Below are 21,475 nucleotides of genomic sequence, written 5' to 3'. Positions count from 1 at the left end.
TGTTCTCACGGAATTCTCACTCAGGAGACATACATCCTTTGACGATAGTTGGGAAACGGAACAGGCCAGGTTACTAAATGAAATTTATCATCACTCCTATTATCTCATTCTATGATATATCTGAATTCAGAACATTCAAAAATGAGTTCAAATGGCTCATTTCTAGCAACACACTTATTAACAGAAATATGTATAGGACAGAAAATACAATGACTATTAACCCAATATCCAGTCAAAGGACCCCCATTAAAGAAGGTTGATTTAGGCTCAATATCTATAACACTAGGTTAGTGGTTCTTAAACTTTAGCCTGTATCAGAATCGCCTGGAGGGCTCCACCTCTAGAGTTTCTGATTCATTACATCTGGGGTGGAATCCAAGAATTTGCATTTCTAATGGGTTCCCTGATGATATGATATTGCTGCTCCAGGGACCATACTTTGAGAAATATCATATTTTATGTTGGAAAAATGAAGACTAAGAAACAAGCCCTGGGTTGGCATAAAGGGAAAAGGGATACAGTTATGCTTTTTAAAAGTCCACATTAAAATATTGCAAATGTACATTATCACATAAAATTTCTTTAAAATTTCTTTATCACATAAAATTTCTTTATGTATAGAATGTAAATATCAGAAAACTGGACAGGTTAAAAAAAAAAAGCCCACTCTCTTCAGCAAAATGAGATGAGCAAAGCAAAATAAATGTTGATAATACTACACAATGGATTTTTACTTACTTACTTTCTTTCTTTATCTCTCTCTCTCTTTCTTTCTATTTATTTTGAGACAGAGTCTCATTCTGTCACCCGGCCTAGAGTACAGTGGTGTCATCATAGCTCACTGCAACCTCAAACTCCTGGGCTGCAGCGATTCTCCTGCCTCAGCCTCCTGCGTAGCTGGAACTACAGGCGCATGCCACCACACCCAGCTAATTCTTCTATATTTTGTGGAAACGGGGGTCTTGCTCTTGCTTAGGATGGTCTTGAACTCCTGGCCTCAATCAATTCTCCCACCTTGGCCTCCCAGAGTGCTAGGATTACAGGCGTGAGCCATGATGCCCAGTCTAGATTTTTACTTTTGTCAAATATATTACCAAACTTAATTCATATAGGGATTATATTAATTGATTATATACCAGGCATAGCGTATACTTCAAGCTTTATATGTATCATCTTGAACTTTTCAATAATTCAGAGATAGGTTTTATGAGTTCGGTTTCATAGCTTAACTTTAAGGTGAACTTACATTCTATAAACATAATTACTGAGTATGAGGCACTATGACAAAAAGTATTGGATTAGGTGCTGTGAATATTCTTAAGTAAGACACTTCAAATATCTGTAGCTTCCATTTCCCTGTCTGTAAATAGCTACAGCACAGCTCAGTGATTTCCAAATCATTTCAATTTTCAAATTCCAAGCTTCTATCATTCCAAGAAAAAAGTCAAATGAATATTTTCTGAAGAGACTCTGATTGGTTTCATGGAACAGGGCTTGCCAAATGTCACCAAACCAAGTTGCTGGCAAGAGATCACTGAGGAAAAGGATTAAAGATACTATCTATTTCTAGATGTATGATATATACTTACAATAGAAAAATGCAAAACACTTTTGGAGAAAAGAAATTATGAAGAATGATAATAAACAAGAAAGGTATTGGTAATGCTCACTTGATGATAATCCTTTTGATTCTACCCACCTTATCATTTGCAGCAGCAAACCACCTTGGCATATCTAACAGGATTGACTTAATCAGGATTTATAGCAATGCTTTCCAAACTTGAACACACACTTAAATCACCTGAGAGCTTAAAAAAAATGATGCATGTGTCTCACCCCTAGAGAATGTGATTTAATTGATAGGGGATGTAGGCTGGACTTTGGACTTTTCAAAAAATATCTGGGCAATTCTAATGTATAAACAGGATTGGGAACCATTGATTTATAGGATTCTTTCCCTATAAATTACATTGTTAATTATATCCCTTTCTGTGAACTGAATTGTTTCCCTTCCCTCCCCTCTGCCATTCATCTATTGAGGCCCTAACCTCCAGATGACTGTATTAGAGATAGGGAGGTAATTAAAGTCAAATGAAGTCCTACAGGTGGAGCCCTGATCCTATAGAGCCAGTACCCTTATAAAAAGAGGAAGAGACACCAGGACCCTCTCCCCATCATGTGAGGACACAGAGAGGAGGCAGTCATCTACAAGCCATGAACAGAGCCATCATCAGGGAGTGTATAGCTTAGCACCTTGATCTTGGACTTACAGCTTCCACAACTTTGAGAAAACAAACTACTGTTGTTTAGGTCACCCAGTTTATAGTATTTGTTATGGCAGCCCAAGCAGACTAATATACCCCTTCTTATGCCCACCTTCTCTGTCTCTGATCTACCCCTAATTCCTTCCTTGATATTGGGAAAATACATTGAATCAGAAGTTACTAAACCAGAGTTAAGCCCCAGCAAGGCACTAAACCTCTGAGCCTCAGTTTCTCCATCTGCATACTAGGGATATTAATTTCGTCTCCCATACAGGGTTTTGGAGGGCATCCAATGAGATCATGTGTATGAATTTAGTTTATAAACAGTATAATTCTTTGCATGGGCAAGCTGTGTCTGATACCTGCCCCTTTCTCTTACTCAGCCAGCCTCCCTTTTCAGTCACCTACGTGATTTCTCATTGCGTCCCTTCCTCACTTTCACCTCCCCAGTATGTCTCCCACCCATCCAGTCACCAGTCATTTGGCCTCACTCCAACTCCCTGGTTGTCACATCATGTTTTCCCTTTAGAATAGGTCTGCTGGCAACAAGTTCTCTTCATTTTCCTTCATCTGAGACTGTCTTTATTTTGCCTTCATTCCAAAGGGATATTTTCACTGAATATAAAATTCTGTGTTCACAGGCGTTTTCTTTCAGCACTTAAAAAAAATGTTCCACTGTCTTCTGGCCTCCATGGTTTCTGATAAGAAATCTAGTCATTTGAACAGTTGTTTCCTTATATTGTAACACAGCTTTTCTTCAGCTGTTTCAAGATTTTTTTCTTTTCCTTGGTTTTCAGCAGTTTGATGTGTCTCCGTAGGGTTTTCTTTAAGCTTTTAAAATATTTAAATTTATGTCTTTTACCAATTTGGGGAAGTTTTTGGTTATTATTTCCTCAATTCTTTTTCCTGCATGAATCTCTTTCTACTTTCCTAATGAAATTCCAATGAAACAAATGTTAGATCTTTTGATACTATTCCACAAGTCTCCAAGGCTTTGTTCATCTTTTTCTCAATCTCTTTTTTCTCTTCAATTTGTATAATTAAACTTTGTTCAAGTTTACTGACTCTTTCCTCTGTCATTGTCACTCTGTTATTGAGACCATCTAGTGAATTTTTAATTTTAGACATTGTATTTTTTACTCCTAAAATTTCCTTTTGGTTCTTTTTTGTAGTTTCTATTTCTCTTTTGAGAATGTCTATGTTTCTATTTCAAATTGTTTACTTTACCTCATGGAGCATAGTCTCTGTCTGAAAGTTGCAACATTAGAGTCAACAGGAGGCTGGCATCTGTTAACTATCCTTTTCTTTGAGAATTGTTTGCATCTCCTGGTTCTCTTTAAATTGCATAATTTTGGATTGTATCCTGAACATTTTGAATATTATATTGTATAGACTGTAACTCCTGTTATAATTCTCTGTAGAATTTTATTTGTTGTTGTTTGTTTTAGCAGGCAATCAACCCATTTAGGTTCAGAATGCAAGTGGGGTCTGTCTGTCTGTGGGCAGTAGTCACAGTTTAGTTTCCAGAGCTTTCGCTATTCTGCTTGGGGTCTTTCCCATCTATGTACAGATTAGGGGAGAGCCTGGACTTATGCAGGTCTCACAGTTACAATTAGAGGGTCCCTACACACACATATACACACCCCAAATTTATTTCTCAATTCTTCTGTTGGGCATTTTTGTTCCCATTATAAATGGTACTGTTATAAACATTCTAGTACATGACTTTTGGTGAATATATATATTTCTGTTGGGTACATACAATGGAGTAAAATCACTGGGTCATTGGCTATGTGTATTTTCAGCTTTAGGAGAGAGCCAGGAATATTTATTTTAACATGATTTCCCACATGACTCTAGTACACAGCAAGGAGCGTAAATTGCCACCCTAGAGCCTACAGTAGCTTTCTGTTCTGCATGTGCTATTTTATTTTCAGCTGTAGGTCCATGACCATTTCCCTACCCAGCCTGTGAAGCTGCCCTCAGCCTTCACACAGATCTCAGGACCACAGCAGCCTTGTCCTCTCCAGGCCCCACTGAGGCTAAGGCTGAGCCGGGGGCCTGCATTTTATACCAAGAAAGCCCTGGTCGCTAAGGGAGAAAGCAGACCTCAACTGTTCAAACCCGGGAGGCTCCTTGAACAGTTCCACCTCACCCGCATCCTGCACAAGGGTGCAGGGCTCCTGCTTACTCAGGACCTGCTGTCCTTGTTCTTGCCCCTCTCACTTCTCAGTTCGCCAACTCCACACCAAGCATTTCTACCTACGTGTAGTTCTGAATTTGTCAACACAACTATCTTTTTTTGACTTTCTGGATTTTTATCTCTCTTGCTCCTTATTTTGGGTACCCCCTTGTAACCCTAAGCCCCTCTTTTAACTATGTACTTTCATCTCTACCTGTCCCAGTGAATTCTAATTACTCATCTTCCACCGGGGAAAATCCCAACAAACAAAGGTACTTCAGAGTCTTCAACTCTATGGTACTCAAGATTACCTTTTTTTTCTTGTTGTTTATCATTCACTGGAGCTGTAATTTCTTCGGAATGTACCTCTTCCTTGTCTTTCATCATCAATTCCTCAGTTGAAAAGAGCCTGTATAACTTCTGGATCAAATCGGTAGCAGTCTCAGAACCACTACTATGATTGTTCCCTAATACAAGGAAATATTGCTCCTGGGAACCAATTTCACCAAACAGCTCACTGTTTTCTGTCTTTATTTCATACACCTCAGGAAGAAGTCTACAGTAATGGAGAAGAGAGATGAAAAATTAGTTAGCCAAATCCCTTGCAAGATTCGCTGTAAATACAGCCAGATAATATGAGAAGAATTAATTTTATGAATGTGATGGGAATAGTCCAAATGCAGTTTGTGAATGAAATTTGACTCAAGGGCAATTTTATAATATTCTCAAGGGAAATTGACATTTATTTTTCTCAGCAGTTTAGGATTCCAAACCAATATTATTTTCATCACTAAATTTTTATTGAATACTTAGGGTTGTACCTTGCAAAATCAAACTTGAAAGAATCCTTCCTGCCAGTCTTCATATGTGTTTTGGTTTTTAAATGGCAAATGTTTTGTTTTGTTTATGTTTTTCTGATGCTCTAAAACTGTCACATATAATCTTTGATATAAGTTTTCTGTTTTGGCAGCATCTAATATTACAGTCCTGTTATGTAGTTACTAATAATAAGCTTTTCTTTTTTCAGCAAAAGCAACAGAAATAGAAACATGGTTCTTTCTAATATAGGTCACGTTCTATCTGCTATTAACTCCATACCTGTGCTGTCATCACAAAAAGTAGCATTTAAAACACACACACACATACACCCCCCCGAACTTGCATCTTGAAAACTAAAATGCCATTAATTTCAAATTATTTTCTTAAGGACTGTTTCCAGTTGTAGTGTTGCCCAAACTCTGAATTTCTCAACTCACAATACAGTGTTTTCTGTACCAACATTCTCTGGGTTGGGAGAGGTGATGTTAACACATGTGGCTCTCAGATCTTTGGCGGGATATTTGTTGATGGCACCTGGAGAGAGAGTGGGCTGGTTAGTCTAAATTTTACCCTTCCACATTATGTCCATCACCCAGTCAGTTCATCTTTTCCTGTGGTTGGTAGTGTTTTCAAGAACAAATTAATTTTATAAGGGACTCAGCAAAGTAGGCACACTCTGGCATTGAAATTCCTTGTTGTTGGCAAAGTCAGTGAGATGTAGCAGTAACTGAGTAAATAGTTCCCATGCTCTGCATGTCACAAGCTTGTGATATAATTCAAGGACATCTCTAAATCCCTCCTATCATTTGTTTCTCTCCCTATGATCTTTCTACAAGATTCTATTAGCTACCAAAATTGTCTGTCTTATTTATCCTCGGCTTGAGAGAAAGGCACAATTTTTTGCCTGCTACTAAATGTAACTCCTAAATTCTAAGATTCCTGAGGACTACATAAGCCCTGGGGCTTTTTGTGTGCCAGAAAACCTACATCCCTATGATTCTCTAGTAAACTTGCAGGAGCTGCAGAGAACCATTCATGTGGTCTTTGCCACATTCCTAATTCCAGCACAGGCCAGGACTTGTTTGATACTACAAGGTCTTTTGTGTGCTATTATACCCATGTCTAAAATTACAACACATAGACCAGGTGAGGTGACTCATGCCTGTAATCCTAGCATTCTGGGAGGCCAAGGCAGGAGGATCACTTCAGGTCAGCCTGAGCAACAGCAAGACCCCATCTCTACTAAAAATTAGCCAGGCATCATGGCGCGTGCCTGTAGTCCCAGCTACTCGGGAGGCTGAGGCAGGAGGATGGCTTGAGCCCAGGAGTCTGAGGTTGCTGTGAGCTAGGCTGACACCACAGTACTCTAGCCAGGGCAACACAGTGAGACTCTGTCTCAAAAAATAAAAAAAAATTTACAACACATGGGCAGAGGCTAGGGCAGCCATTCTCAAAGCCCCACTGCATAAAGGCACCCTAGAAATCCCTGTGTGGCTGCACCAGAGCCAGCTGCCTGGGATAGAGGCTGCAGAAGAGATCTGCACCTATGGCTTATAAGAATTCAAATGAGAACCAAGGTTAATTTATAGTAACAAGACAAAATAGAAGTCCTTGGAGCAGGTGGAGGGTGGTGTCAGGAGATATTATTCATTACAACAGTGCACCTCGTTAAGGGTTTAGTAATTGAAGTATAGTGTAATGGACAAGAGCACACCTCTGGGGTCAGAATATGGGTGGTTGAGTCTAGAATTTACCAATTATGACGTGTGAGCTTTTGAGCAATTTATTTAACATTTCGGAACCTCAGTTTTTTCACTTGTAAAATGGGGATATAAATATTTTCCTCTGAGGGCTGTACTGAAGATTAAATGATAACATCCATTTAAAGAACTTGTCACATTGTAAACACACACAGATTAGTGTTTCTATCTTTTCACCCATTTGAAGATTTCCTGGAAAATACTTTGGCAGTGTAGCAGCAAGGCTCGAGGTCAAAAAGATCTGGGATTTTCCTGAGATTTTTCCCTGTCTCCTACTCACACTCCACCACTGTTAACTGAAATGAGGATCATTTCACTAAGTCTGCTGTTGGATTATACACAGAGACATTAAATCTATTGCAAAAGCAACAGAAAAATGTTGCTGACTTACGTCTGATTAAATGAACAAATGGCTTGACAAACTTGATGATATAGTCCCAGTCTGGCTTGTGGGTTCGGCCAAGCTGGACTAAATGATGATCCAGGGGGTGGCTGGCTAATTCTTCCAATTCCTTGTCATTGTGTGTGGGACCAAAGGAAAACACAAATATGGAGTAGCCTTGACACTTGGCTCTCAGAGATACATTTCTTAAGACTTCCTTGTCTAACAGGTTTGTTTCGCCAGCAGATATTACAAAGATAACTTTGTTTTTTCTCAGATTGGGGGTTCCTATGAAGACATTGTCAAGTGTCCACTGCAGGGCATGGCCAATAAAAACATCTCCATTGAGTTGTTGAAGAGAGTCTTGGAGATGACGTTTCATTTTATATATACTATTATATGTAACCAAATCAAATTCCAGGTAGACGGGGCATTCTTCACCATTGGGCACATAGTCTGGGGGAGAGTAGCTCAGGACAGCCACTCTGTCTCCCAAGGTGGAGGTCAGTGGATCCGGAGCGATGTGAAAGTAATCAAGCACTGAGGTTACAAAAGCTTTCACTTCCTTAAACTCATCACTTCCTACTCTTTGGGAAGCATCTATGAGGAAAGCCACATCCATGTAATATTCTTGAAGAGAGGCATCTCCAGGTCCATTAGTAAGGCCTGGTTCTTCTTTTCTGCCATGATTTTCATGCCCTGCAATAGAATAACTCAAGTCATTCTTTTCAATAGAAGGATAAACGTGGAACTCCTAGCCATGGATGGCAAATACATGGCATGGGGTGTTCCCATATTTCATTCCCATACCCATGACAGACATCACTAATCAGCCACAGTCCTCATTCCCAGATGCATTATGCACATCTGTCTCCACGAAGGACAGGGAGAGGCATTACATTTTGACGTGTGTTGTCACAAAAGAAGAAATTTATTTGCCACTCTATCTTAGATCTTTGTGAAAGGACTGATTTATCCTCAAGCTATTTTAATGTGAAAGATGAGAAATTTATAGCTATTTTTAGTGCACCCTACATAGTTACAAAATGTGGAGTACATTTTTGCATGAGATTTATTAATATATGTAACGACCCCAAGAGAAAGTATAGATGTCAAAGTTACATTTGTTGATGGCACAAACACATATACCTTTATACACATGTTCAAAATATGCACCATAGAATGACATCACGACAAGTGTAAACAAGTGCTGTCTTTAGAATATAAATGCTGCGAAAGGACATACTCTTAAGAACCTGGTACTCAAAGTGCCAGGCTATGAATAGTTTATCAGTCCATGACAAGATAAGGAGAGTGCTCCATGATGCAAGTCAACTATATTACTAAGCACACAGATTAGTTCAGCCGACTTTTTTTTTTTTTGTAGCAAGACTTTCCTATTGAAGGAAATAGTGCCTTGATTTACGTTCCAATGCAAGCTTCTTATCGTATTGCAGACCAGCATTTTAAGTAGCACTACCCTAAGCCTAAGAGATCATGAAACTTGTCCACAATCATGGGAATGATGACTGATTGGTGAGGCCACAACAGTAAATGCCAGCTCAGAAAGACAGAAAGTAGATGGCTGATGTTCTATTCTTTGGTGAAAGAAGAAGTTTGTGAACCTAATCAAGCAAAAAAGTAGATTTATAACTGGAACAAATTTATTGATCAACCCTTTCTGTTCAACCCTTTGTTAGATGCTTTTACATTTTATTATTTTATTTCTCACAACAAATGAATTGATTAACCTGTATCAATGCTATAAAAGCTTAATATTGAAATAGAATGCAAAAAAAAAACCCAAAATCCCAACACCGTGGGTGATGTTATTAATGAGGCAAATTCTCTATTAGATGACTTTTGAATGTTCAGTGAATCCTGCCTTCCTAGTGTAAACCTCACATTATCTTTTTTTAAATCTATTGTTGACTTGATTTGCTAAAATTTTATTTAAAATTTTTGCATCTATGTTCACAAGAAATGTTGGTCTCTAGTTTCTCTTTCATATATAAAATACATTATAATATCTTTGGTTTTGGCATCAAGGTAATCAGGCCTCAAAAAATGAGTTGGAAATATCCCAAATCTACTTTTCTAGCTATTTAAAAATATACAATAAATTATTGTTAATTATAGTCACCCTATTGTCCCACTGAACACTAGATCTTATTCCTTCTAACTGTATTTTTGTACCCATTAACCAACCCGTCTTTATCCCCCCCATCCCCACTAGCCTTCCCAGTCTCTGCTAAACACCATTCGATTCATAGATATCCCAGTTACCCAGATTTGATCATTGCACATTGTATGCTTGTATCAAACTATCACATGTACTCTATAAATATGTACAACTATTATGTACCCATAAAAATTAAAAATTAAAATAAAGTTTAAGATGAATTGAGAGATATTCCCTCTGCTTTAATTTTCTGGAAGAACTTGTGTAGGATTGTTATTATTTCTTCCTTAAATGTTTCGTTAAATTCACCCGTGAAATCATCTGTGTCTGGAGTTTTCTTCTTTATGAGTAGGTTTGAACTACAAATTTGATTTTGTTAATAGGTATAGGGCTATTTAGTTTATTTCTTCTTGAGTGGATTTTGGTAATTCGTGCATTGCAAGAAATTTGTGTATTTCACTTAAGCTAATTTATATGCAAAAAGTTGTTCAGAATAATCCCTGGTTATTCTTTTAATATCTGTAGAATGTGTCCTCTCTCATTTCTGATATTGGTAATTTGTGTTTTCTCTTTTTTCCTGGTGAGTTTGGTTATAGGTTTATCAATTTTATTGATCTTCTCAAAGAAATAACTTTTGGTTTTATTGATTTTCTCTACTGTTTTTCTATTCCATTTCATTGAGTTCCACTTTAATTTTATTATTTTCTTTCTTCTGCTTATCTTGGGTTTAACTTGTTCTTCGTTTTCTGGTTTCTTAAGGTAGAAATCGCAGTCATTGATTTGAAAACTTTCTTCTTTACCAATATAGGCATTTAATGCTATTAACTTCCTCCTAAGTGCTGCTTTAGTGGAATCTCACAAATTCTGATATATTGATTTCATTTTCACTCATTGAAAAATACTTTCTAATTCCCCTTTTGATTTCTTCTTTGACCATGAATTATTTAAAAGTGCTTATGTAGTTTCCAAATACTTGGGGATTTTTCAAAGATCTTTCAGCTACTGATGTTTAATTTATTTCTGTTTTGGCCAGAAAACATACTTGGTATGACCTGAATCCTTTAAAATTTTGAGCATTGTTTTATAGCCCACAATGTGCTCTATCTTGGTAAATGTTTTATGTGCACTTGAAAATAATGCATATTCTGCTGTTGGGTGTTCTATAAATGTCAATTAATTAGTTGATAGTGTTGTTTAAGCCTACTATATATTCCTGCTGATTTTCTGTCTACTTTTTCTACCAGCTATTGGGTGAAGATATTGAAACTCATTGATGCTCTTTTCATTTTTTAAAATCTTTTTTCTCTGTGTTTCATTTTGGATAATTTCTATTGCTACATTTTCAAGTTCACTGTTTCCTTTCTTTTGCCAAATCTAATCTGCCATTAATTCTGTCCAGTGTATTGTTCATCTTAGATGATATAGTTTTTATCTCTACAAATTCTGTTTGAATATTCTGTTTATATCTTTCGTGTCTCTTCTTAAATTTAAACGTGTGGAACACAGTTACAATAACTGTTTTAATATCTTTGCTAATTCTAACATCTGTGTCAGTTCTGGTTTGGTTTTGAATGATTATGTTCTTCATTATAGATTGTGTCTTTCTGCTTCTTTGTATGCCAGACATTGTGAAATTTTCCTGTTGGGTGTGGGATACATTTGCATTCTTATAAATATTTACGTGATTTGTTACGGGAGGCAGTTAAGTTATGTGGAAAGAGTTTGAACCTTTTGGGTCTTGCTGTTATGATTTGCTAGGTGAGTCCAGAGCTGTGCTTCATTTAAGGCTAATTATTTCCTACTACTGAGGCAAGACCGTCCTAAGTTTTCTCCCTATTACTGTCTGAATTGTGATTTTCCCAGTCTTGCTGGTGGGCAAAGGCACTCTTCCTGGCCCTGTGGAGCAAATGGCACTATTTTCAGATGGTTCTTTCCCCAGCACGTGTATGTGCTAACAGTTTTCTGCTGAATAATCCAGGAAAACCCTCTGCAGATCTCTGGGGTCCACTCTCTATGCAGCTACCTCCTCTCTGGTATTCTGTCTTGCAAACTCTTAGCACCTTGGTCTCCCTATACTTTCAGCTCTGTCTCCTTATCTCTGTGAGTTCTCTGGGCTCCACCTGAATTCCCTCTTCCTGTATCATGGCCTGAAAACACTCTCAACGCAGTAAGCTGGAGCAATTGTAGGATTCACTTCATTTGCTCCCCTTCTCTCAGGATCACTGTCTTTCATTTCCTGATGTCCAGTGTTGTTTCATATATTTTGTTTTGTTTGCTTTTTTTTTTTCTTTTGGTTAATTCAGTTGGGAAGTTAATCCAGCTTCTTTTCTCCATCTTGGGCAGCTCTAATCAATGAGAACTGACCATCCTGTTTGAGATGCTTCCATGTTCTCTTCCTTCTCACATAGGACTAAGAATTGGTCACATACACAGACCAGATTCTTCCATTATTAATATATTTGTATTAATTGAACAGGATTTTGCATTTCACAAGCATGTTTGAAATTTATGGATCTTCCATTCTCCACCAGAAATCCAGTTGCAAACTCTTCTTAGAATTTCTGATCAAGGCGGAGGTTCCTGATTAAATAACCAAATATGAAACTAGAAGTGCAGACGACAGCATATGTCTCTGCTATGGGTGCTATATAATGTTCTTTAGCTGTAAAACACCACGAGAAACACTACTAGAGTTCTCAGCCATGGTGTGTTAGGAACCGTGAAGATTAATTAAATGGACATTTCTACCTTTTTGGAGTTTGCAGTCTTGGGGTTGACTGTTACCTACTCTGCTACCAGGATATCTGTTTTCCAACCACAGTGTTTCAGTTTCTCCTTAAAAAGCTCAACCAACACAGTTCCTTAAAATCTAAGGAAAAGTATTTCATAAAAGTTCTGGTAGAAGAGGAAGGGTTGACTTATGTTGGTGGAATATTTTTTCATGCCTGCCCATACTGTTCGGGACAGGTGTAGGTGGGCAACGTTAACCACAGGAAAAAAGGAAGGGAGCAAAAAGGAGGAGACCAATAAACATTTAGAACCTAACTCTACAAGGACAGGAACTTGCAATTAGGGACCTTTCCTGGCCAGGAGCATGCACAGAACCTAAGAGCTCCTATCCAAAAGTGGCCTTTTCCTCATTAACACACATTAACATGATAAAAATCACACCCATCAGCGCCTTGGCAGTTTACAATTGCCATGGCAACCCTGGAAGTTGCCCTATAAGAATAAAATTGAGAAGTGCTTTTAGTTCTAAAAACTCTCCACCCTTTTCCCAGGAAAGTAATAAATATTCCACCCACCATTTAACGTATCATAAGGTGCAAACAAAAAAATAAAAGTATAATAAGACCCCAGCTGTCTTCTCCACTCCTCAGAAACTGTACTTTCACTTGCTATTCTATGTTAACAAGCCTACAGTAAAAAGGCTGCTTATGTGGAAATGCTAGTGTCTATCATCACTCCCTCACACCTGCCAGACTTGTAATTCCGTCACACAAAACTGGGACATCTCTAAAAAATCAACCCTGGCAATACCAAACTATTACTGGTTTTTCCAGTTTTCTCTTTATTACGGGGAAAATCTCAACCCTTTTCCAAAGTATTCAGCAAAACTATTTCCTAAAGAGGTATATTTCATCCATGAAATCTCTAAAAATAAGTTCCTTCCCTACTTAGAGTATTAGCATGAGAATTAAAGAAGCTAAATATGGATGATTATGTCTTGAAAACTCTAAAATTTATTTGAACACAAGGTGTGATTATTCTACTTCATCTTACTTAGGAAGACAGGGCCTTCAAAAACATTTTCTTTCAAGAAAACCTGGCAGAAGTGTGGACAAAATATACCCAATAGCTCACAAAAATGCTGTTTACTTTTGAAAATGTCAACCAAGCCAAATTCCCGTCTTCAACTCTGTGGAAGAATTTCCTCCGAACGGCAGAGGAGGAAAAGCTGGCTCACATTATTAGGGACAAGACTTGGAAGGAATAAGGGATCCAGCTGGATTTCCAGGGAAGCCCCCCGAGGAATCAGCCTAACTTTGGCCGAGGCTTTAAGCTACAATGCCAAGTGTGCTCCATAACTTTAGGGAGAAGCGGGGGTGGAAAGGAAACTTAGAAGGGAGAATGTAAAGGACTCGGGCCATTTGGACGGGGATTAAGTATGCTGTGAGGCAGCTGTGCTGCCTTTCATGGTATTTGTGGGAAATCTCAAGATATGCATGAGTTATCCAGTGGTCTGCCTTGAAATTTGTCCAGGGGCCAAAATTAGCTATGTGTTTTCCACAGGCAAGCCACATGTGCAATTGAGGCTACTTTGTGTGCGAGACTCTGTACAGATGAACTATAGCTGATATTTTTCAAGTTGACAATTTTTATAATGACTTCCCATGAGATTTGCAATGCTTTCTTTTTGCTTTTCCACTTTTTGGGTATTTAATTAAGTATTCGGTTTGGTTCAGGTCTTGTGCTCAGCTCTACACATGTCTTCTCTCATTTAATCTTCCTTATAGCACTATGAGGGTGGAGTTGTCATCATTCCCTTTTTACAGATAAGCAAACTGAGGCTTCAAGAGGGTAAATGAGTTAGCTAAGAAATGATAGCCTGTTGGTGGCAGAGGCAGGATTTGAACCCAGCTTTGTCTAACTACTTCTGTCTAACTACTTCAGAAGAACTCGTCATCAGATAGGAAGGTGGAGCAGAAACATTAAGGCACACACCAACCAGCTCACCAAAGGCCCTGGGACCTGGTATGAAGAACGTGGTTCTCAGTTCACTGCTATTCCTTCTGTTTAAAGCTGCTAGGGAATGTTGTCTTCCAAAAGTAAGCAATTATATGAATTAAATAAAATTTGTAATTTTTTCTTCTCTAGGCATTGCAGAGCAGTGAGTATGAGAGCAGAACCTTTGGAGTTTGAGTCCTGCACCTGCCATTTGCTAACTCTGTGACCCTGAGTCTTCTTCATGTCTCAATTTCATTACCTAAAAAATGTTAATAATAAACTATAACCTTACAAGGTTTTTGAGAGAATAGAGTTTGCACATTACCTAGCGTATCCTAAGCACTCCACAAATATAATTTTTAGAAGGAAACAAACAAAGAGATAAGCCTCAGGCATCTGGGAATCCTTCCTATCATATTCTGTAAACTAGTGTTTTCATTTAAAAAATGCAAAGTCAGCTTGTGTAACTTACACACTTGAGCACAAGTATACATATGCTCTCAGAAATGAGGGGGTCACTCTATTGTGTTCATGCACGCTTAACTTGGGGGAATTGGCAATAATTCCATTTACCACTGCCAGCCCAGGCCTGTCTGGTGAGGTCACTGGTCAAGCTCTAAGGGCATGAGCTAGGGCAGCAAAGGAGGCAGGCACAAGTGTGTGTATCTGATGGGGTGTCATTGATTTTATGCCAAAGGGAAATATAGACACATTTAAAATTCTCGTTTTGCTGTTTGAGATCCTCTTCCCCCATTTACCTGAACAAGTAGAAATGAAAGTCTTAAAATAGATTTTATCCTTTTCCCCAAAGTCTCAGAATTAATTTTTATGGCCTAGACTTTTCTAGGTGGCATTTAGATGACAAGAGTGGGTTTTGTGAACCATTTCACACTCTGAAACAATAGTCTACAGAAAGGTACCAGCACACTGAGAAAAAGTGATGCATGTCTTGGGAGTCATTTATACCCAAACCACCTGGATCTGGCCCTTTGGTTTTAATGGAGTTATTCTGTGTTCCATGCTTCTTGATCAGTTTATAAGAAAAGGGTTTTTTAAATTAAATTTAAATTTAAAAATAGCATTGTGCCATCAAAATTATTTGAAAATAATTCTCCCAAATGATGACATGACTTAACTTATTCTCAAATTTGGCAATTGACTGTATCTCCTCATTTGCAATTGCAGAAAAGGCCATCGCCAGGCAACATGGTATACATAGTTAAAAGTTAGTGTTTTTGTGCCGATGATCACAGGTTTGAATTCTGACTCTACCACTTACAAGCTATGTGACTTTGTGTGAGGTTCTTAACCTTTGCATCAGTGTCCTTATCCATATAATAGAATAATAATAGATTTTTGAAAGGTTAAATGAAATCATGTATATAAAATGCTTACTTGGTTTATATATTGAGTGCCCATGGTTGCACTCAATAAGCAATAGCTTCTGTGGTTACTATTATACCTTGTGCATTGTTAGTCAAGTGAGACAGTATATGCAATGCTTTGAGAATTGACCTGCATGGAAAAAATATTAATCCCCCCAAAGCATTCCATTTATATATTTTTTTTACTGAACTGAATACTTTTTGACTTGTATTAGGCATTTTTTTTGTACACACAGAATACACCGGACAGATTACAAGCTCCTTGAAGACAGGACCTATGTCTGAGTCTTTTTTTTTTTTTTTAATTCTCTCTAATCCCCCATAAAGTCTAGCTCAGGGTTTAACTCAGAACAGGAGCCAAATACATATTTGTCACAGGAAAGAACGTCTGAATAATCAAGGGAAATCTATGCAAGTGCTTAATAGAGTCCTTTGGTATAGTAAGCCCTCAGTGAGGGCCACTGCCACTACCACAACCAACCACCATGACCACCACCACCATCACTACCACCCCATCCTCATACTTTTACCTCCATTAACAACATCTCCAATACCAACAATATTATCACTACCACCATCCCTACCACCAACCCTTACCACAACCATCAGCAACAACCGCCTTTACCACCACTGTCTTCACTACTACCATGACCAGCACCAACGCTATCATCACCACCACCTCCATCATCACCACTATCACCCAGTCACTACTTCAAGTATCCAAGTTTTGTTCCATTAGAAAGGAGACAGCATGAAATAAAATGTCACCAATACTCTAGACCATTACTTTACTAGTTGCAATAACTGATTGCTTAAGACATACAAAAGCAACCTCAGTGTACATTTGAATTCAGATAGTCCACATATCTGAACTCTAAGTTGACATTAGTCTTGTCCACATGTAAAACCTTCAAGAATACAACCAAAACTATAATGACAATATTTATAATAAATCACCAAGCAAAAATAAATGCAATACCTCAGTCTACACTTTGAAATGAAGTAACAGGAGACTCAGTTTATTTCACAAAGAACATCAAGATGATTGAGATTTCCTAAAGATTTCGTGAAACATGTCAGTAAATTTCAAATATGACCACAATTCCGTTACTGATCTCTTCTTTAAAAAAATGTACTGATAGGAATATAGAAGGCTCAGCTTATGTTCCATAGATGACTCAGAAGCCAATACTGTTGCATTTAATTCTACTACAGATTTAAATTTAGCAGAAATAAAAATATATATTCAAGTTTGATACATGACAGCAAAAATTAGAAGCTGTGTTCAAAATGAAGTAAATGGTAAAATGCATTCATTTATTGAAAAAAACATTATGAGGACGTTTAGAAAAATCCATATGCCTTTTCTTTTTTTTTTCCAAAATGGTGGAATAGAGGCTTTATTAGTTCACCTCATCTACCTGGACATAGCAAAATAGTGTGTAGAGATCTGCACTGTGAACTTTTACCCAAGGAGAAGCACAGGAGCTCAACAGAAAAGTGAAAGAAACTTTGGATACTTTGAAAGGAGTAGCAGGCAGCAGCCTGCGCCATGGATCTGACAGTAAACTGTGAGTCTTCAAAGTGTCAAAGTGGTAGTGGTGGTGGTGGTGGAGGTGGTTCTCTACAATACACTTCCCCACTGGGGAGCTGGACAGTCCCACAGGGGAGCTTCTTGATCCAGCACTGGATCTGACTTGGTGAGTGATGGGGAGTGTGTGAGAAGAGGCATTGGCAAGTGCTTTACATGTGCTCCCAGACCCTGGTGTTGACAGAAGGCAGTTAATCCTGATCTGAGTCATAGGGGACCTCGGAGAAATCTGCCAGATAACTCAGGTGGTGGTCACAAGCTGGGAGAGGCTTGGAGCTGAGATTTTTAATCTAATCTCCAGTGCGGATGATGCCCCATGGCCAGAACTGAGAGATGAGTCTACAGCCATACCACCCTGAATGTTCCCGATCTCATCAGAACTGAGAGAGCACAGCATGGGCTCATGCCATTGGCAGGAGAGTTGGGGGTGCCCGCCTACTTTGAACAGGCCCAGACTAGGAGGGGTGTGGTCTGAGAACTATGGTTTCTGTCCCAGTCAGGGAGTCTTGTGACCTAGAGCAATTTCACAATCTGAGCACAGACTGCTTGGGGCTCAGCTGGCTGATGATAGTTTTTAGCCTGCTGCCAGTGGCAGGCCATGGCTGGGAGACCCACTGGGTCAAGGGTGTGTGAGCTGGGTGGGTACCACTACTGCTTGCTGGGCTGTGAAGCCCCAGCCATCCCTCTTTCCCTGTGCAGGACCTTTGGGTGCTGCAGAGGCAGTTCTGCTCCTCTATGGAACATTGCCCTAGTGGCCAGGGAACTGCCCTCCAACACCTGTTGGGGCTGCCACTTGTGCTCACCATTGGGGACCCTGAATGTGGGTTTGCCCAATTCAACCTTTACCTGGCTTTGCCGCCTCTCACCCACCTTGGTGGCGGAACATGGGACAGGTACCCCTGGGAGCTCCATGACCGCACTCATTGCCTAGGACATCTGCGTACTTCTCCTGGTTAACAGAGATCAAGCATAAATCCCATGGCCACCATCACAGGTGGCTCTCTCCTGCAAGTGCCACCTACTAGCCAGAAGGGCAACCTGCACAGCCCATTACAGCATTTGCTGACACAATGGCACAGCACTCAGGAAGCAGAAAGCTTCATGCAACTTCAGCTACCACCATAGCTCATAGTACCCCAGATACTCAGGAGGCCCTGAGCCCATTCACCTACTCACTACATTACTGCTACAAATGGCATTTAAGAAAGCCACCACACTAAGGCTATTGATAACCAAGAGAATCTTACAGAGTCTATGCCACTATCCTGCCACCTCTGTCAGGGCTGGTGCTTGTGCCTGCCATTGGGACACCTAAGGGTGTGTGAGCTCAATTCAATTCTGCCCAGCTTTGTGCATCCCACAGAACAGTCCATGGTCTGAGGCACCAGAGAGATTCTCTAGGTAAACAAATATCACACATATGCCCTATTGGTACTGCCACAGCCAACTCTTATCTGGAGGTCAAACTGCACAACTGAATACAAAATCTACTGACACAAGTGCACAGTGCTTGGGAACGAAATAAGCTTCTTGACACTTCTACCTCCCTATCCCCACAGGAGGTCAAGAGCCTACTCATGTGCCCAGTACACCATTGCTACAACCAGCATTTGAGTAAACCACCACACTAAGGCTATCTATAACAGAAGAATTCATGTAGAGTCTTGGACCCTTAAAACACCCAGACGCAAATCCAAATGGCCCTACTCAATATACATTACAGTCATACCCTCAAGTGTGTCTGTGGGGAAAAGTCCCATCCATAAGAAAGTAAATTCAAAGATAAGAAGTGACAGTTTCTCCAGAAGAGAAAAAAACAGCATAATAATTCTAGCAGTATGAAAAAACAGACTTAGACCCCTGAAGATTCTCACTGGCACTCTAACAATGGATCCTAACCAAATAAAAAATTCTAAAATCCAAGATAAAGAATTTAAAATATGGTTTGCAAAGAAGCTCAATGAGATCCAAGAAAAATCTGAAAACCAATAGAAAGAAATCATAAATCCAATTCAGGATATGAATGAGATAGATATTTACCAAGGAGATAGATATTTTAAAGAAAAACCAAATAGAACTTCTTGAAATGAAAAATTCATTGACGGAATTACAAAATACAGTTGAAAGCTGCAATAATAGGCTAGACCAAGAAGAAGAAAGAATCTCAGAACTTGAAGACAGGTCTTGTAAATTAATCTAGTTAGATAAAAATAAAGAAAAAAGATTTTTTAAAAATTTAAAATGCCTTGGAGAACTATGGGATTATGTAAAGTGTCTGATCCTACAAATCATAGGCATTCCTGAGGGAGACAAAAAAACAAAAGGTTTGGAAAACCTAATCAAGGGAAATTTCCCCAGTCTTTCTAGAGATTTCAACATCCAGATACAAGAGGGTCAGAGAACTCCAAGGAAATATACTGAAAGGATTTCATTAAGACATACAGTCATCAGGCTATCTAAAGTCAATGTGAAGAAAAGAAATTCTAAAATCAGCAAGAGAAAAGCATCTAGTCACCTATAAAGGAAATCCCATCAGACTAACAGCAGACTTCTCAGCAGAAACCTTACAAGCCAGAAGAGATTGGGGCCCTGTTTTCAGACTTCTTAAAGAAAAAAAAAAAAAAAACAATTAACATTATGATAGGAACAAAACCTAACCTATCAATATTAACCTTGAATATAAATGGTTAAATGCTCCATTGAAAAGATATATTGGTGGAATGGATAAAAAAATAAAAGACATTATGTAACCAAATGCTGCTTACAAGAAACACACCAAACTGCTAAAGACATTTATAGACTGAAGGTAAAGGGATGGAAAAAGATAATCCATGTAAACAGAAGCCAAAAGTTAGCAGGAGTAGCTATACTTATATCAAATAAAAGAGACATAAAATCAACGACAGTACAAAAAGACAAAGAAGGTCATTATATAATAATAAAAGGATCAATTCAACAAGATACAACAATCCTAAATATATATGCACCCAACAGCAGAACACCCAGATTCATAAAACATATACTACTAGACCCAAGAAGAGATAGACAACAATGTAATAGGAGTGGAGGACTTCAACACAACACTGACAGATCTAGACAGATCATTGAGGCAGAAAACCAACAAAGAAACCCTGTACTTAAATTGAACTTTAGACCAAATGGACCTAAGAGACATTTCAGAACATTCTACCCAACAACCACAGAATATACATTCATTCCAACAACACACAGAACATTCTCCAAGATACACCATATGTTAGGCCACAAAACAAGTCTCAGTAAATTTTTAAAAAATTGATATCAATCAAGTATCTTTTTGGACCATAGTGGAACAAAACTAGAAATCAATTCCAAGAGGAACTTCTGAAACTATACAAATGCATGGAAATCAAACAACTTGCTCCTGAATAATCTTTGGGTCAATGATGAAATTAAGATGGAAATAAAAAAATTTTTTTGAAATGGATGAAAATGGAGATATACCAAAACCTCTGTGATAGAGGAAAAGCAGTGCTAAGAGTGCTGTTTATATTGTTAAATGCTTACATCAAAAAACTCAAAAGATCACAAATTAACAACCTAATATCACACCTCAAGGAACTAGAAAAATAAGAACAAACCAAACCCAAAGCTAGCAGAAGAAAAGAAATAAAAAAGATTAGAGCAGAACTAAATAAAATAGACACCAAAAAAATAATACAAAGGATCAAGGAAACAAAAAGTTGTTTCTTTAAAATGATTAAACAAAATGATAGATTTACAGCTAAACTAATCAAGAAAAGGAAAGAGAGGATTCAAATAAATACAATCAGGAATGAAAAAGAAGACATTACAACTGATGCCTCAGAAATACAAAAGATCGTCAGGGACTATTATGAATAACTCTGTGCTCACAAACTAGAAAATACAGAAAGAATGGGTAAATTCCTGGAAACATACAACCTTCCAAGATTGAATGAAGAAGAAATAGAAATCCTGAATATATCAATAATGAGTAATGTGTTTGAAACAGTAATACAAAATTCCCCCTTTACCCCAAAAAATAAAAAAGCCCAGGACCAGATGGATTCAGTGCCAAATTCTACCAGACATACAAAGAACTGGTACAAATCCTACTGAAACTGTTCCAAGAGATCAAGTGGGGGGAATCCTCCCTAACTCATTCTATGAAGCCAGTATCAC

The 21,475-nt window shown here is 38.4% G+C and overlaps 1 protein-coding gene across 1 annotated transcript in view; it reads right to left on the bottom strand.

The window, feature by feature from the left end:
- Positions 1-1,331: 1,331 nt before the first annotated feature.
- COL6A5 (collagen, type VI, alpha 5) overlaps positions 1,332-21,475 on the bottom strand; it is a 138,550-nt gene continuing 118,406 nt past the window's right edge. The window contains exons 36-39 of the mRNA XM_012663259.1: positions 7,417-8,106; positions 5,703-5,799; positions 4,758-5,002; positions 1,332-1,360 (exon numbers count right to left, since the gene is read on the bottom strand). Of these exons, the coding sequence (XP_012518713.1) occupies positions 1,332-1,360; positions 4,758-5,002; positions 5,703-5,799; positions 7,417-8,106 (1,061 nt within the window). The remainder of the gene's footprint in view (positions 1,361-4,757; positions 5,003-5,702; positions 5,800-7,416; positions 8,107-21,475) is intronic.

The sequence above is a fragment of the Propithecus coquereli genome, unplaced genomic scaffold (genome assembly GCF_000956105.1).
Source record: "Propithecus coquereli isolate 6110/MARCELLA unplaced genomic scaffold, Pcoq_1.0 Scaffold12, whole genome shotgun sequence".
Lineage (NCBI taxonomy): Eukaryota > Metazoa > Chordata > Mammalia > Primates > Indriidae > Propithecus > Propithecus coquereli.
This window is presented reverse-complemented; position numbering and strand designations above follow the sequence as displayed.